The 15,750-nt window shown below is 38.3% G+C and overlaps 1 protein-coding gene across 2 annotated transcripts in view; it reads right to left on the reverse strand.

The window, feature by feature from the left end:
- Positions 1-15,750, reverse strand: part of MGAT4A (alpha-1,3-mannosyl-glycoprotein 4-beta-N-acetylglucosaminyltransferase A) — a 126,764-nt gene that overhangs the window by 58,557 nt on the left and 52,457 nt on the right. For both annotated transcript variants that reach the window (XM_061431620.1, XM_061431619.1), the window contains exons 3-5: positions 13,478-13,645; positions 11,962-12,102; positions 762-895 (exon numbers count right to left, since the gene is read on the reverse strand). In XM_061431620.1, the coding sequence (XP_061287604.1) occupies positions 762-895; positions 11,962-12,102; positions 13,478-13,645 (443 nt within the window). The remainder of the gene's footprint in view (positions 1-761; positions 896-11,961; positions 12,103-13,477; positions 13,646-15,750) is intronic.

Below are 15,750 nucleotides of genomic sequence, written 5' to 3' on the forward strand. Positions count from 1 at the left end.
GAAATTCTATATAATAATTAAGGAAATATTTATTCCAGGGTGCTTCTTCCTCCTTAAAAAAACTTGCTCCAGATTTACTCTTTCCCCATATCTTTTGAGGAGACTAAAATAAAAGAAATATAGTATTTATCATTAACATGATGTTTGACTTTTCATTTTTTGACTTTTTAAAGTTTCTTTGTTTTGAAATGAAGGACAACTGCTTTACAGCACTGTGGTGGCGTCTACCAACACCACCATGGATCAGCCATAGGTTTACGATAATGTGCTGGACATTGGGAGTGCAGAGAAGGGGTAGGGAGGATAGAAATGATAGAAACACCACCATGGATCAGCCATAGGTTTACGATAATGTGCTGGACATTGGGAGTGCAGAGAAGGGGTAGGGAGGATAGAAATGAGAGAAACCCCAGCCTAGGCTAAACCTTTCTCAGGTTTCAAAGCTCCCCAAAGACATTAATGCAAATCTCCAAGTTCAGGTCCTGGAGCTAAAAATGGAGACTCGTTTGTAAAGGATCTATATATATAATATTATCCAACTGACAACAGATATTACCATTCCTGGATTGTGAATACAGAAAGGAAGTGAATGCAAAGATTACAAGTTAGATTTATATTTAACTGTCAGATGGAATAGACCACCTAACCTTTGCTGCTGCTCATCACATTTTATACAAAAAGTTTATAAGAGCATATTCAAAATATGGTCTCAATTCTTACAGATTATACATAGTAAAAATATATATATAACAAATAATTACCTCTCCTATGAAGACTACTATAACACAGTCCAACTTCTCTTCAGGATACAGATTATCAATAAGGGAATGAAGAGTTTCTATGAGGTAAGATTTAACTTCTCTCTTCACTGTAGGAATTCCCATTACTATTGAAACTGAAACAAAAAAATGATAGTAATTATATTAAAAGATGTCACAGAGACAATGCAGAAAAACTCCACTATTTCAAAATTATACACTCTAAAATTGATAGAAAGAATTGGGTGATCAAAATATACTACATTTCAGAAAGAAAAATAATCAAAGATATGGGGTATGCCTATTACACAGTAATTCTTTTCCATATGGCTTCTTCGTAAGGAAAGCAATAATGTCAAAGAACTGATAAAGATGAAAGACATTAAACCACACAGTAAAAATGAACAGTAAAGTATAAACAACAGATTTTATTATATAACTGAAACTTAGAAATATTAAACACATCCTAAAAATTAATGTCTCACATGTTATGTATGAGGCGCCCTAAGGAGGACACAACAGCCCTTCTGTGGCTTTTTTCCAAATTCATAACCCCAATCTAACCATGAAGAAACGTCAGACAAATACAAACTCAGGGGATACTCCACCAAGACCAGGAAAGAAAGGATGAGGAACTGTCCTTGACTGGAGAAGACTAAGGGGACCTGACAAGTACATGAAATACGGGATCCTGAGTTATATCCTGGAACAGAATAACAGCAACAACAGTAATAAAATGACAGAATCTGAGTAAGAGCCAAGGTTAACAGCATTAATGCTAATTTCCTGGTTTTGATCATTATACAACAGCTACAAAAGGTGTGAATGTTTACAGAAACTAAGTGAGGTAATGCGGAAACTGTGTTCTGTTTGTGCAACTTAAAGTCTTAAAGTTACAGTCAGGTCTACCATAATGCTTGTTTTAAAGCATTCTTCCGACATGATGAATACACTAGAGAACAATCTGAGCATGATGTGGATTTTATGTTGGCTTTTATGCAATTCCCCCCCGGGACAAACACTTACTAGGTGAGCACAGAAAACCGTACCCATTTGGACTGAGTTCAGAAAAGTGAACCAAGCCGGGTAAAAATAATGCACAGCTGTCTCACTTCACTGCACGCTGAGAACCACACCCGTCTATTTCTGGTGCTACAACTTTCCACCAGATTTCAGTCCGCCCACTTTGCACCACTTCACAAAAACCTTCCAGGCTGCAGTCCCTCCGAAGCCCACTTCAACAAGCAAACCTCAAGTCTTCATCACAAGGTATTGATGGAATATGGTATTTCTTGTAGTGTTTACGCATTTCTCCGACACTGAGTATGTGTGACATCGTGCCACCGCTTTGATTAGCTCATCTTTTCTTCGTGTGCAACTGACAGTGTTTTTGAGTGCTGTGATCCTAACCCCATTTTTAGCATTTTATGACACAATTCTGCACAGCACAGTAATATTTAGGAACACATATATTACAGTATTTCACAATGTTTTTAAAAATAACATCTTTCAAAGTCTTAGTATCCTAAGTGTTATATATCAGTGGAGAAGTAGCTTGCAAAATTTTAAATGAAGTTTTAATAACGTAACAATTCATTGGAGATACTGTACTACAAAATATCAGCTTTTCCCATAATCCAAATGAACTTTTTGGCCAGCCCAATACTTAGAGGTCATAGACTTCTAAAGCTAGAAGGAGGCTTAAAGATTATGGGTCCATGATTTTACTACCAGGATTGTGCAGTTCAGAATACTAAGGTCCAAATAGCTTAAGGGAAACCCCCAAGTGTGAATATCATAATCCTCTCTCTCATTCTGGGCTGAAGAGTTTTCAAGGACTCAAAAAAAGAAGTGCTATATTTGTTTTGAACATACATATTGACCACATTAAACACAAGGCATTATTCTAGGTGTTAGGGATATAAGAGTGGCCAACATAGATAAGGTCCTTGCCTTCATGGGACCTTTCTTACTGAACACATTCTAGAGGATGGAAAAAGATAAACAATTTTTAATAATCTTGATGTGAAGAGCCAATTCAATGGTAAAGACCCTGATGCTGGGAAAGAATGAAGGCAAAAGGAGAAGGGGGCGGCGGAGGATCAGATGGTTAGACAGCATCACCAACTCAATGGACAGGAATCTAAGCAAATACCAGGAGGTAGTGGAGAACAGGGGAGCCTGTTGTGCTTCAGTCCATGGAGTCACAAAGAGTCAGACATGACTTAGCACCTCAACAACAACAATAATCTTAAAATGTGGCAATATTAAAAGAATGTGCAGAGGACAGGGGAAGGAAAGGTACCTCTACAGACAGTACAGTCATGAACAGACTCTCTAATATCAATGGAGCTGGTAACTAACGATGAGAGAGAGAAGATGAAGAAGATGAGGAAATAGCTGGGTGCTGAAGAGAGAGTGGTCTTAAGCTAGTCATGCAAGAGCAAGAATAGAACGTATCCAAAGCAGAATGAGATTAGACTCAGACGAATCAGTTCAGGATCAGATCACATATAACCTTAAATTTAGTTTTAGTTTTGTGCAAGGGAAAGCCATTGTAAGATGGTAAGTGGGGAAGTGACAGTATCCATTTGCAATTTTAAAAGGTTACCAAACTTCGTGGAGAATAGACACAAAGAGTTAGATGGCATGTTTAGAGAAGAAGCCATTTTTCCCCAATAGACTGTTTTGGACCTGAAATAGATATTCTTTAGTTTAAACCAAGGCACTCAAGGTCTCCAAAAGCATTAAAAAGGAAAGTACTAATTTCAGCTAAATCTACAGAATTAAGAGTATCCATGCCAGTGGTAATTCACAAAATACCATAAAAAAAGGACAGCTCTTTCCTGCCTTCTGGAGGTGTGGTAAAGTCCTCTTGGTGCATGCTGTGTGCTAAGTCGCTTCAGTCATGTCCAGCTCTTTGTGACCCCACAGACTGTAGCCCACCAGGCTCCTCTGTCCATGGGATTCTCTAGGCAAGAATCCTGGAGTATTATACCCTCCTCCAGGGGCTCTTCCCAACCCAAGGATCCAATCCATGCCTCTTATTTCTCTTGCATTGGCAGGAGGGCTCTTTACCACTAGCACCACCTGAGTGGCTGGGGAACTTGGGAGGAGAGGACATAATTAGTAACAATGAGTCACCACCACGTGTAACTCGGGTCCTGAGTACCTAGAACTTAGTGTGAAATCTTTTCTGCTTAGCAGAGCAGCCATTTAACATTTAACATGGCAACTGCTCCATCAGCCTGGATCCTGAGTGGTCAGTGATATATGAAGTCCCCTGCTAACCCTAATGAACATGTACTTTGAGCAAAAATAAATAAACCTTCAATTAATTAAATCTGGGGAGTTGTTAGTTACCACCGCATAACCCAGCCTGTCCTGTTTGCTACAATTCTTCTTCTGTGGTTTACAAGGTAGAAAATGAAAGTATTCTAAAGGGTCAGAGTTTGGAAGAAAAACTTCAGGAATATCAAGAATAAGGCCGTATCATCCTCCCAGTGGGGGCTTCTCTCATGGCTCAGATGGTAAAGAATCCTCCTGTGACTCAGGAGACTTGGTTTCAATCCCTGGGATGGAAAGATCTCTTGGAGAAGGGAATGGCTACTCACTCCAGTATTCTTTTTTTTTTTTTTGTACTTTTTTTTTAAATTTTATTTTTAAACTTTACATAATTGTATTAGTTTTGCCAAATATCAAAATGAATCCGCCACAGGTATACATGTGTTCCGCATCCTGAACCCTCCTCCCTCCTCCCTCCCCATACCATCCCTCTGGGTCGTCCCAGTGCACTAGCCCCAAGCATCCAGTATCATGTATCGAACCTGGACTGTCAACTCGTTTCTTACATGATATTTTACATGTTTCAATGTCATTCTCCCAAATCTTCCCACCCTCTCCCTCTCCCACAGAGTCCATAAGACTGTTCTATGCATCAGTGTCTCTTTTGCTGTCTCGTACACCGGGTTATTGTTACCATCTTTCTAAATTCCATATATATGCGTTAGTATACTGTATTTATGTTTTTCCTTCTGGCTTACTTCACTCTGTATAATAGGCTCCAGTTTCATCCACCTCATTAGAACTGATTCAAATGTATTCTTTTTAATGTCCAGTACTCTTGCCTGGAGAATCCCATGGACAAGAGGAGCCTGGTGGGCTACAGTCTGTGGAGTCACAAGGAGTCGGATGCAACTGAGCAACTGAGCACACTCGTCATCCTGACGTGAGGAGCAAGGTGCGTCGAGTAGCCAAACAGAAATAGAGCCCGAGGGCTGGACTAGGTACTCTGTTCCATTGATTCACTGTCCAGTATTTCCCATTCAAGTATGAACTGTGCATCTGTAATACATCTGTCTGGTCTGTAATGTACCAGACAATCTAAAACCACAGTTGCAACTTACAACATAGAAACTCTCAGACTTAGAGAAGGAACTCATGGTTGCTGGGGAGAAGGCTGGGAAGAGGAGAGAGGGAGTTTGGGATGGACACATACACACTGCGATATTTAAAATGGCTAAGCAACAAGGACCTACTGTAAGCACAGGGAACTCTGCTCAGTGTTATGTGGCAGACGGGATGGGAGGCGAGTTTGGGGGAAAATGGATGCTTACGTATGTATCGCTGAGTCCCTTCGCTGTTCACCTGAAACCATCACAACATTGTTAATTGACTATACCCAAATACAAAATACTGTTCATGGGTTCTCAAGGTAATAATACTCAAGTGGTTTGCTGTTCCCGTCTCCAGTAGACCACATTTTGTCAGAACTCTCCACCATGATCTGTCCATCTTGGGTGGCCCTACATGGCATGGCTCAAAGTTTCATTGAGTTAAATAAGGCTGAGCCAAAGACGGAGTCAAAGCAAAAAAAACACCCAGCTGTGAATGTGACTGGTGTGGAAGCAAGGTCCGATGCTGTTAAAGAGCAATATTGCATAGGAACCTGGAATGTTAGGTATGTGAATCAGGACAAATTGGAAGTGGTCAAACAGGAGATGGCAAGAGTGAACATCAACATTCTAGGAATCAGCAACTTAAAATGTACTGGAATGGGTAAATTTTACTACTTCAGTATTCCTGCCTTGAGAACCCCATGAACAGTATTTTGTATTTGGGTGTAGCCAATTAACAATGTTGTGATCGTTTCAAGTGAACAGCAAAGGGACTCAGCGATACATACATATGTATCCATTTCCCCCCAAACTCCCCTCCCATCCAGGCTGCCACATAACACTTACCATTGTATCTACTACTATGGGCAAGAATTCCTTAGAAGAAATGGAGTAGCCATCATAAAAGAGTCCAAAATGCAGTACTTGGATGTAATCTCAAAAATGACAGAATGATCTCTGTTCGTTTCCAAGGCAAAACATTCAATATCATGGTAATCCAAGTCTATGCCCCAACTAGTAATGCTGAAGAAGCTGAAGTTGAATGACGCCATGAAGACCTACGAGGTCTTATAGAACTGACACCCAAAAAAGATATCCTTTTCATTATAGGGGACTGGAATGCAAAAGTAGGAAGTCAAGAAACACCTGGAGTAACAGGCAAATTTGGCCTTGGAGTACAGAATGAAGCAGGGAAAAGGCTAATAGAGTTTTGCCAAGAGAACACACTGGTCATAGCAAACATCCTCTTCCAACAACACAAGAGAAGACTCTACACATGAACATCACCAGATGGTCAACACCAAAATCAAACTGATTATATTCTTTGCAGTCAAAGATGGAAAAGCTCTATACAGTCAGCAAAACAAGACTGGGAGCTGACTGTTGCTCAGATCATGAAATCCTTATTGCCAAATTCAGACTTAAATTGAAGAAAGTAGGGAAAACCACTAGACCATTCAGGTATGACCTAAATCAAATCCCTTACGACTATAGAGTGGAAGTGAGAAATAGATTCAAGGGACTAGATCTGATAGAGTGCCTGATGAACTAAGGATGGAGGTTCGTGACATTGTATAGGAGACAGGGAGCAAAACCATCCTCAATAAAAAGAAATGCAAAAAGGCAAACTGGGTATCTGAGGAGGCCTTACAAATAGCTGTGAAAGAAGAGAAGCAAAAAGCAAAGGAGAAAAGGAAAGATATACCCACTTGAATGCAGAGTTCCAAAGAATAGCAAGGAGAGATAAGAAAGCCTTCCTCAGTGATCAATGCCAAGAAATAGAGGAAAACAACAGAATGGGAAAGACTAGAGATCTCTTCAAGAAAATCAGAGACCAAGGGAATATTTCATTCAAAGATGGGCTCAATAAAGGACAGAAATGGTATGGACCTAACAGAAGTAGAAGATATTAAGAAGGGGTGGCAAGAATACCCAGAAGAATTGTACAAAAAAGATCTTCACGACCCAGATAATCATGATGGTGTGATCACTCACCTAGAGCCAGACATCCTGGAATGTGAAGTCAAGTGGGCATTAGGAAGCATCACTATGAACAAAGCTAGTGGAGGTGATGGAATTTCAATTGAGCTATTTCAAATCCTAAAAGATGATGCTGTAAAAGTGTTGCACTCAATATGCCAGCAAATCTGGAAAACTCAGCAGTGGCCACAGGACTGGAAAAGGTCAGTTTTCATTCCAATCCCTAAGAAAGGCAATGCCAAAGAACGCTCAAACTACTGCACAATTGCACTCATCTCACACGCTAGTAAAGTAATGCTCAAAATTCTCCAAGCCAGGCTTCAGTAATATGTGAACCGTGAACTTCCAGATGTTCAAGCTGGTTTTAGAAAAGGCAGAGGAACCAGAGACCAAATTGCCAACATCCGCTGGATCATGGAAAAAGCAAGAGAGTTCCAGAAAAACATCTATTTCTGCTTTATTGACTATGCCAAAGCCTTTGACTGTGTGGATCACAACAAACTGTGGAAAATTCTGAAAGAGATGGGAATACCAGACCACCTGACCTGCCTTTTGAGAAACCTACATGCAGGTCAGGAAGCAACAGTTAGAACTGGACGTGGCACAACAGACTGGTTCCAAATAGGAAAAGGAGTACGTCAAGGCTGTACATTGTCACACTGCTTATTTAACTTATATACAGAGTACATCATGAGAAACGCTGGGCTGGATGAAGCACAAGCTGGAATCAAGATTGCTGGGAGAAATATCAATAATCTCAGATATGCAGATGACACCACCCTTATGGCAGAAAGTGAAGAAGAACTAAAGAGCCTCTTGATGAAAGTGGAAGAGGAGAGTGAAAAAGTTGGCTTAAAGCTCAACATTCAGAAAACAAAAATCATGGCATTCGGTCCCATCACTTCATGGCAAACAGATGGAGAAACAGTGGAAACAGTGGCAGACTTTATTTTTTTGGGCTCCAAATCACTGCAGATGGTGACTGCAGCCATGAAATTAAAAGACGCTTACTCCTTGGGAGAAAAGTTATGACCAACCTAGATGGCATATTCAAAAGCAGAGACATTACTTTGCCAAGAAAGGTCCATCTAGTCAAGGCTATGGTTTTTCCAGTAGTCATGTATGGATGTGAGAGTTGGACCGTAAAGAAAGCTGAGTGCCGAAGAATTGATGCTTTTGAACTGTGGTGTTGGAGAAGACTCTTGAGAGTCCCTTGGACTGCAAGGAGATCCAGCCAGTCCATTCTAAAGGAGATCAGTCCTGGGTGGTCATTGGAAGGACTGATGCTGAAGCTGAAACTCCAATACTTTGGCCACCTGATGTGAAGAGCTGACTCACTGGAAAAGACCCTGATGCTGGGAAAGATTGAAGGCAGGTGGAGAAGGGGATGACAGAGGATGAGATGGTTGGATGGCATCACTGACTTGATGGACATGAGTTTGAGTAAACTCCGGGAGTTGGTGATGGACAGAGAGGCCTAGCGTGCTGCAGTCCATGGGGTCACAGAGTCGGGCACGACTGAGCGACTGAACTGAGCTGAACTGAAATACAAAATAAAACGCAAAAAAAAATAAAATAGAACACAGTCATGAGATAGCTAAGGCCACTGCCTCGTGGAGTTTATAAACTGACAGAGATATCAACAGTTGTATCAGTTTTCTTCAATTTTCTAGCAAGTTTTCAATCGAGTACTTATTTCCTTTAAAAATCAAGAACAACCTTAATTTGGCATTTCTTCAATTACTCAGTTTGTTAAAAACTAAATGACTCATTGGAAACGGATCACAGAACAACTGTGTGGTTTCCTTTACTCACAGAACTACCTGTTAGATCTGTGGGAAAAGATTACACGACCGAGGTACCAAGTAAACTATGAAAGCCCTAACAGTTTTTACCTTAGGTATTGCCATAGCCCAGTGATCTGCACTGCTCTAAGGTGTAGCAATGAAGCTAAAGGGTCAGATTCAGGGGGAAATCTGAAGATGCTATGTTCTGAAGATAAAAGGGCCCACAGACTAAAAAACGAAGGTGTCTCTAGAAGCTGGAAAAGGCAAAGAAATCGACTTTCCTCCAGAGCTTCCAAAGGAAACACACTCCTGTTGACACACTGATTTTGGGACTTCTGACCTCCCGAACTATAAGATAATAAATTTGTGTGGTCTCAAGTCGCCAAGCTTGTGGTAAGGTGCCACACAGCAACAGGAAACTAATTCACCCATCTTTACCAGTAAACGACCTACTCCTCTGATCTCAGGTCAAATGTATTTTTCAAGACTAAACTCTTTAATACTCTTTCTATTCATTCTCAAATCATCCTTCACATCATTAACATTGTTTAACTGTACAACTGTTTATATAATTGATTATTTGACTAAAGCATTCTTCCTGTAGTAGGAGAAGGATCACAAGACTAGGAATCACTTCTGATTTTGTGTAACAAAACTCACACAAGCACATGGATTTTTTTTGGCTGCTCTGGGTCTTGGTTGCAGCCTGCAGTTGCCACAAGCTTTAGGCATGGCATGTTAACTCTTAGTTGAGGCATGTGGGATCTAGCTCTAACCCGGGCCGCCTGCATTGGGAGCACACAGTCTGAGCCACTGGACCACCAGAGGAGTCTCCCCATTTTTTTCTTTTAACTTCAGCAAATATTTAAAGAATTACCCACTGTCCTCTACCAATCAGTAATGCCATTCTGATAGGTAACCTGTGGAGGGTCTTTTTTCAACCACCTTGCCCAGCAGTGAGTCCTTCATCTGAAGACACATGTGTTTCTTCAATCAAAGAAATTTTCTTCTACTATTTATTTGATTATTTCTCCCCCTCACTCTCTTTGTTCTCTTTCTCATATTCCTTTTTAGATAAATGTCAGAATGTTGGTCTGAACTCTTTGTATCCTTTATGTTACATTCCAGAAGAATTCCACAGCCAGCTCAATCTTTCTGATCACTAATTTGATCTTCAGCTGTATCTATCCTTACAATATGCAAACTTAAAATACAAATATCAAAATAAAAACACAAAAATGTCTAACCGATCCTTTTATAAATAGTCACTTATGAGCTTTCATCTCTAATCCCTCTGAAAATATGTCTTAATATTATAGTCTGCTTGCTCTGTGAGTCATTAAGTCATTCATGATGTTGGTTTTCTTAACTATCTGGGAACCCTCGTTATACAAGACAGCCTTTGATCCATCTGTGCTCGCTGTGCCTGTTTATTGCAGATCTAAATCTGCGGGAGGATGGGTGGATGTGAGAATTCCTTTCCTGAGGAGGTCAGTAGCTGCCCTGACCATCTTCTCCCTTCTTACCCTTAGAAGGATATGCTGGTCTGAGTAGTGTTCCTTAATCAGCCTGACCTCGGAAGAACAGAATTGTAAGCAAAAAGCAGTTTTCTTTGATCTGAAACAACTGAAGCTCCTGGGAACTTCTCTGGCAGTCTAGTGGTTAAGACTTTGTGCTTTCAACGCATGGGGAGGAGGTTCGGTCCCATACGCCAAGTGGTGTGGCCAAAAAATTTAAAAATTAAAAAAAAGGCTCACTGGGGAGTCCACAAAAAAATAATTAAAATAAATAAACTGAAGTTCTTCATGTATAGTGCCTAGATAGGTTTTAGGGCTCCACAAAACCCCAGAAATTACATATAAAATTACTTTTCTAGGAGCATGTTTCTAAGTAGAAGGTTAATAGCTTTCCTAACATAACTAAAGGGTTGTATTACTTTAAAAATATTAAGAACCATTGCCTAAAGATTTAGGAACGAAGATTTTTAAAGAAAATCTGCAGGTTCTCTTGGTCGTTTTCCCCCAAGTTGCCTGCTTTTTCTATCTTTAGAAAACAGTTTCAGCTTAATAAGAATGTTAACTACTGAGAGGCTGGTTGACTAAGATTTTATTATATTTATGATGAAAAAAATCTTTAACAAATGGGATAGAAAAAGCAACTTCAAAAAAGAGAGAGAATGTCACATTCATGAAACAAGAACTGACTATAAAAGAACCTATAAGAGACCTTAGAGGTTTTAAATAACTTTAAAAACACTTCTACTTTCTTTTGATTTGATTCTTATTAATAAATAAATAGTCTAAAACAACAAATGCATGAAATGGCTATGGCATCTTGTCCAGATGGTGATTTTTTTTTAATAAACTAAAACTTTTATTAAAGTTTTATTAGTAAGCATATTGAATGCTACAAGATTCACAAATGGCTCTTTTGCACGAGGATGCTGGTATAAATTAATTTTATTTATATAATATACAAATACTTAATTTGCCTGTAACTATTTAAATGGAGACTATTCAACTAAGAGTAGTAATGTGCATTTTTCTTTTTTCCTCTTATTTTTAAATTATTTTTAATTAGAAAATTAAGATTTTAGTTGCAGTTGCAATATCAAACTCTCAAAAATTAATAGAATGAAGAGACAGAAATGTAGAAGGATATAGTAGACCTGAAAAGTACCATGAACCAACTGAACATAATTAAGATTTATACAATTTTCACACAATAGTACGTTACAAATTCAAGTTCCCATAGACTATAAACTAGGAGACACTGGAATATATCCAGGGATAAAAAACAATTTTATGGTCTAAAGGTACTGAAATCATACAGTGTGTTCTTATCACTGTGGATTAATGTTAGAAATCAGTATCAAAAGATATTTGAAAATAACCTGCGTATTTTCAAGTGCAATGTGACATTTACAAAGAGATATTTGACTTAGCCATTGAAAGCCTCAGTAAAGTTAATACCACATAATACCCCAAGACACAATTCTGACCAGCAACGCAGCTACAACAGGAAACAAAATAAACATACCTCCTGTTCGTCCATTTCCGATCTGCACGGCAGGTTGAAGGCTTCCTTCATTTTGCAATAAATGAGGCAAATGATAATAAATACTTGGCACTTGAAGAGACTTTTTGCTTGTTAACTCCTTTAGTATCTTTAGGGTATCATCTGAAACACAGAAGTATAATCATTCCATGCTAATATCTTACTTTTAGATGTTATGGATGCTACCAAGACAGCAGTAAAAATATATGAAAACTAAAAGAATTTTCTCTCCTAAATTTTTCTCTCGTGCTGTGGTGAGTCAGATTTCCATGGACACTTGCAACCAGAGTCTCACAGAGTCATGATATTGAGAATAGTCTAAATAAAGTTAAAAATGTGAGTTAAAGTACTATGAAAAGGTGGGACATGAACTCCTCATCTTTGTAATATGTCAGAACTCGAGCCCAAGGGGACAGACTTTAAACAAGTGACCTATTCATAAAATGTAATAATTAAATACGACCACCAGTAGCTTCCACTTTTTTATGCGACTACGTTTGCCCAAAATTTCACATGGAAGATTCTTCTTTTAATTCAAGTACAATAATTTAAACAGCACAAGTTGAGAATCTTTGGTACTGTTCATAACTTTTAAATCATTTTTCGGTTTTTATGAGAGGAACCAATGAACCACTTAATATAAAAATAAAACCTTGATAGGATAAGGAATATTGTTTTAAAATTCCACTGAACTAGAACTTAACTTTTGACATAAGAAAGTAAGCAGGAAGGACTGGTAGCCTCGACAACAATTTCATATAGAACAATATGAAAACTCCATTAAAATATTCCAAAAATTCAGAACCAAAATTTCACAGAAGAAATGCAAAAGGACTATCATACACGAAATTCAAGTTTAATCTTATCTTAAAGCAACAACTACAAATTAGAAGACAACAATATTCACCTTCAAATTAAATTAGCAGATTATATAATATATTAAAATTGTGGTGATAATATAATAAATGTTTCAGCTATTCAGAACAGCATAAAAAACCTGAAAACATTTTATCCTATTGTTCAGTAATTTCCCTTTCAGGAATTTAACTTTTATGAATTCAAAGTACCCATTGTAAAACTATGTCTTTTTTATTTCTTGTAAGTCATATTTAAGAGCGCTACTTGTTTCAAATAGCTCAAAGATTCCCCAGAGTTCATCTGAAGTCCATACAGGTCACAACAGAAAGGATCATAAACACCAAGTTAAATTTTAGCCTCATATTGTATGTTTTTAAAAAGACGCTGTTTCTTCACTATTGTCAATGAAATGTATATAACTGAAATGTAACTTAATATTACTCTCTTTAAATCAAATTTAGCAATTAATGAAATTGCTTTATAATTAACAACAACAGAAAGAGTTTTACGTGGTGATTTTTCTCTCTGTAGAGGTTAACAAATGCTGGCTGGTAAGCAACCGTCGACAGCTTTCAAAGAGAGTAGTTCACGTGACTCTGAAAATATAATCTTTCCATAAAACAAAAAACAGTGCCTGTACCTGAAAATTTATTCACTGGATCCTTACTCCTGTTTGTTTCTGCTTCTACACGCTTGAATTGCTGTACAATGGCACTGAGCTCAGAAGAGCGCTGAGAGATTCGATGTTCAGCTATTCGGAGACGTTCTTTCAGAGCAAGAAATTCTCGTTGATAAGCAATCACTTTTTCTAAAAACAAAACTAGACGTTATTAGTGCATTTCTTAAAAAAAAACATAAAAGCACCATTATAATCAAATCTGAACTGGAACAGCAGAAATTTTAAAGCTGCACTTTTCAGAAACAGATACTCATTTTTGAATTCACTGAGACAGAACTGAAAATAAAAGAGTCTGAACTAACAAAGTAGCGACAAAGCCACCAGTAACAGAGTGCTATCAATATCTGTAAGGATGTGAGCACTTTCTAACTAGCACTTTGGAAAGCTAAAGATAGGGAGAAAAAGACAACGTTTTTGGAACTAACACTTCAAGCATGATACCAACATCATTTCTTAAAAGGTAGAGACAACCATAAAGACCCTATTTGTATGAAGGTAGAGACGGATCATTGAAACTGATGATAATATATCTAATAATATAATAAATATAACATTTATAGCATAACCATCCATTTCCATAGGCTATTTCTTCTGTACTTTCTATTCTGCAAAAATTTCCCCAGGCCAGACTGGGGTCAAATTCCTAATGCCTAACAAATCACTCAGGTGGATGTAAGAGGACAACAGTCAATTATTTCAGGGACTTCCCTGTGATCCAGTGGCTAAGACTCCGCTCTCCTAATGCAGGGGGCCTGGGTTTGATCCCTGGTCAGGGAACTAGATCCCACATGCTGCAACTAAGAGGCGTAGCCAAAAACATAAACACAATTTTTTTAAAAGTCAGTTACTTGAATTTGAGACAGTCGCATGCCAAGAAAGCCTACTCTGGGAAATACAAGGGGGTAAATGTAGACACTGAAATAACAGAACAAGAGAGCTCAATATGAAGTACACTGTGTATAAGAGGCCCCAGGACAGAACGGACACCAAAATCTGAGAGATCGCAGAAAAGAAACCATGCATTTATCTTGATCAGCAGCACTGAAAAGAAGCTGAGGCTGGTGAAGCAATTTCCACAACCTCATTAAACAAGAGAAATCAGAACGGTTTTGGCATCTCTATCAAGCTAGATAATCTAAGGCTACTACTAATTTGACATCTAAATGAAACAAATCTTGGAAAGACTACTTTTAATTCATATTGTAATCTCTGTTTTACTTAAGGATGGACTCAGTAAGAAACAGAAGGAACAGAAATCTGCCTGTTTCATAAAGCTAGTCTTAAAAACAGTCAATTGCCTTATTCCTTGTCCCTCACATAAAGGACCACACAGTAGATATCACGTAAGAATTTTGTGGCAAATAAGGTCTTCCTGCTTAACTGTCATGTTTCCTTGTATTGAACAATGTAAACAGCTTTAGTTTCTTAATTTGCTGGCTGTAGGAGGGAAGGAAGGAGGCAGGAGTTGTGACTAGGAAAGGGTATACGGGGAGTCTCAAGGTGCCAACAAGGTTCAAGTCATTGGCCTGGCTTATATAAAATTCATTACTATACACTCATGGTCTAGGTACTTTTCCATACATGTACATTTACAACAAAAGAAATGTTATACAAGTACTATTCACAAACACAAAACTATTAACAATTATACTGTAAGAGGCACTCAAGAGTTATGTGATAAAAAACTAAATGCCTAAAAAATTAAATTTAAAAAAATCTATAAGCCTTTTCCTAGAGCCTGTAATGGAAGAAAAAAATTAACTCAGTTATTAATTCTAAGTGGGAAACCCAATCTTGCAAAAAATAAAAAAGATAGACCCTACGCTAAGCTAAATAATAAATGCAACGCCTTTCAAAATAGCAAAAAAATTTGGAACTTCATTTTTGACATGTCATTCTAAAATTCATGTAGAAGAATGTTTTTAAAGGGTCAAAAAAATCTAGAAGCAGCAACGGGGAACTTACTCTGAGATGAGAATGCACTCTATGGCTCTAGAAATGAAAACCGTGCTGACTGCCAGGTGCAGACAGTGGGGAAAAGGCTGACCACACCAAGCAGACTGTGTCCAAAATTAGCATGCGTGAACTATCCTTGAGTTCTTCCCCTCGTTACCTCTTACCACCTACAAGGTGCCAGACAGTGGCTTCTAGACACCTGCCACTAACAAAGGATTAGAACCCTTGAAGAAATAACTTTAAGATAAACTTGGAGCACACTTGGGTCAAGTAAGAAA

Source organism: Bos javanicus, chromosome 11, assembly GCF_032452875.1.
Source record: "Bos javanicus breed banteng chromosome 11, ARS-OSU_banteng_1.0, whole genome shotgun sequence".
Classification (NCBI taxonomy): Eukaryota; Metazoa; Chordata; class Mammalia; order Artiodactyla; family Bovidae; genus Bos; species Bos javanicus.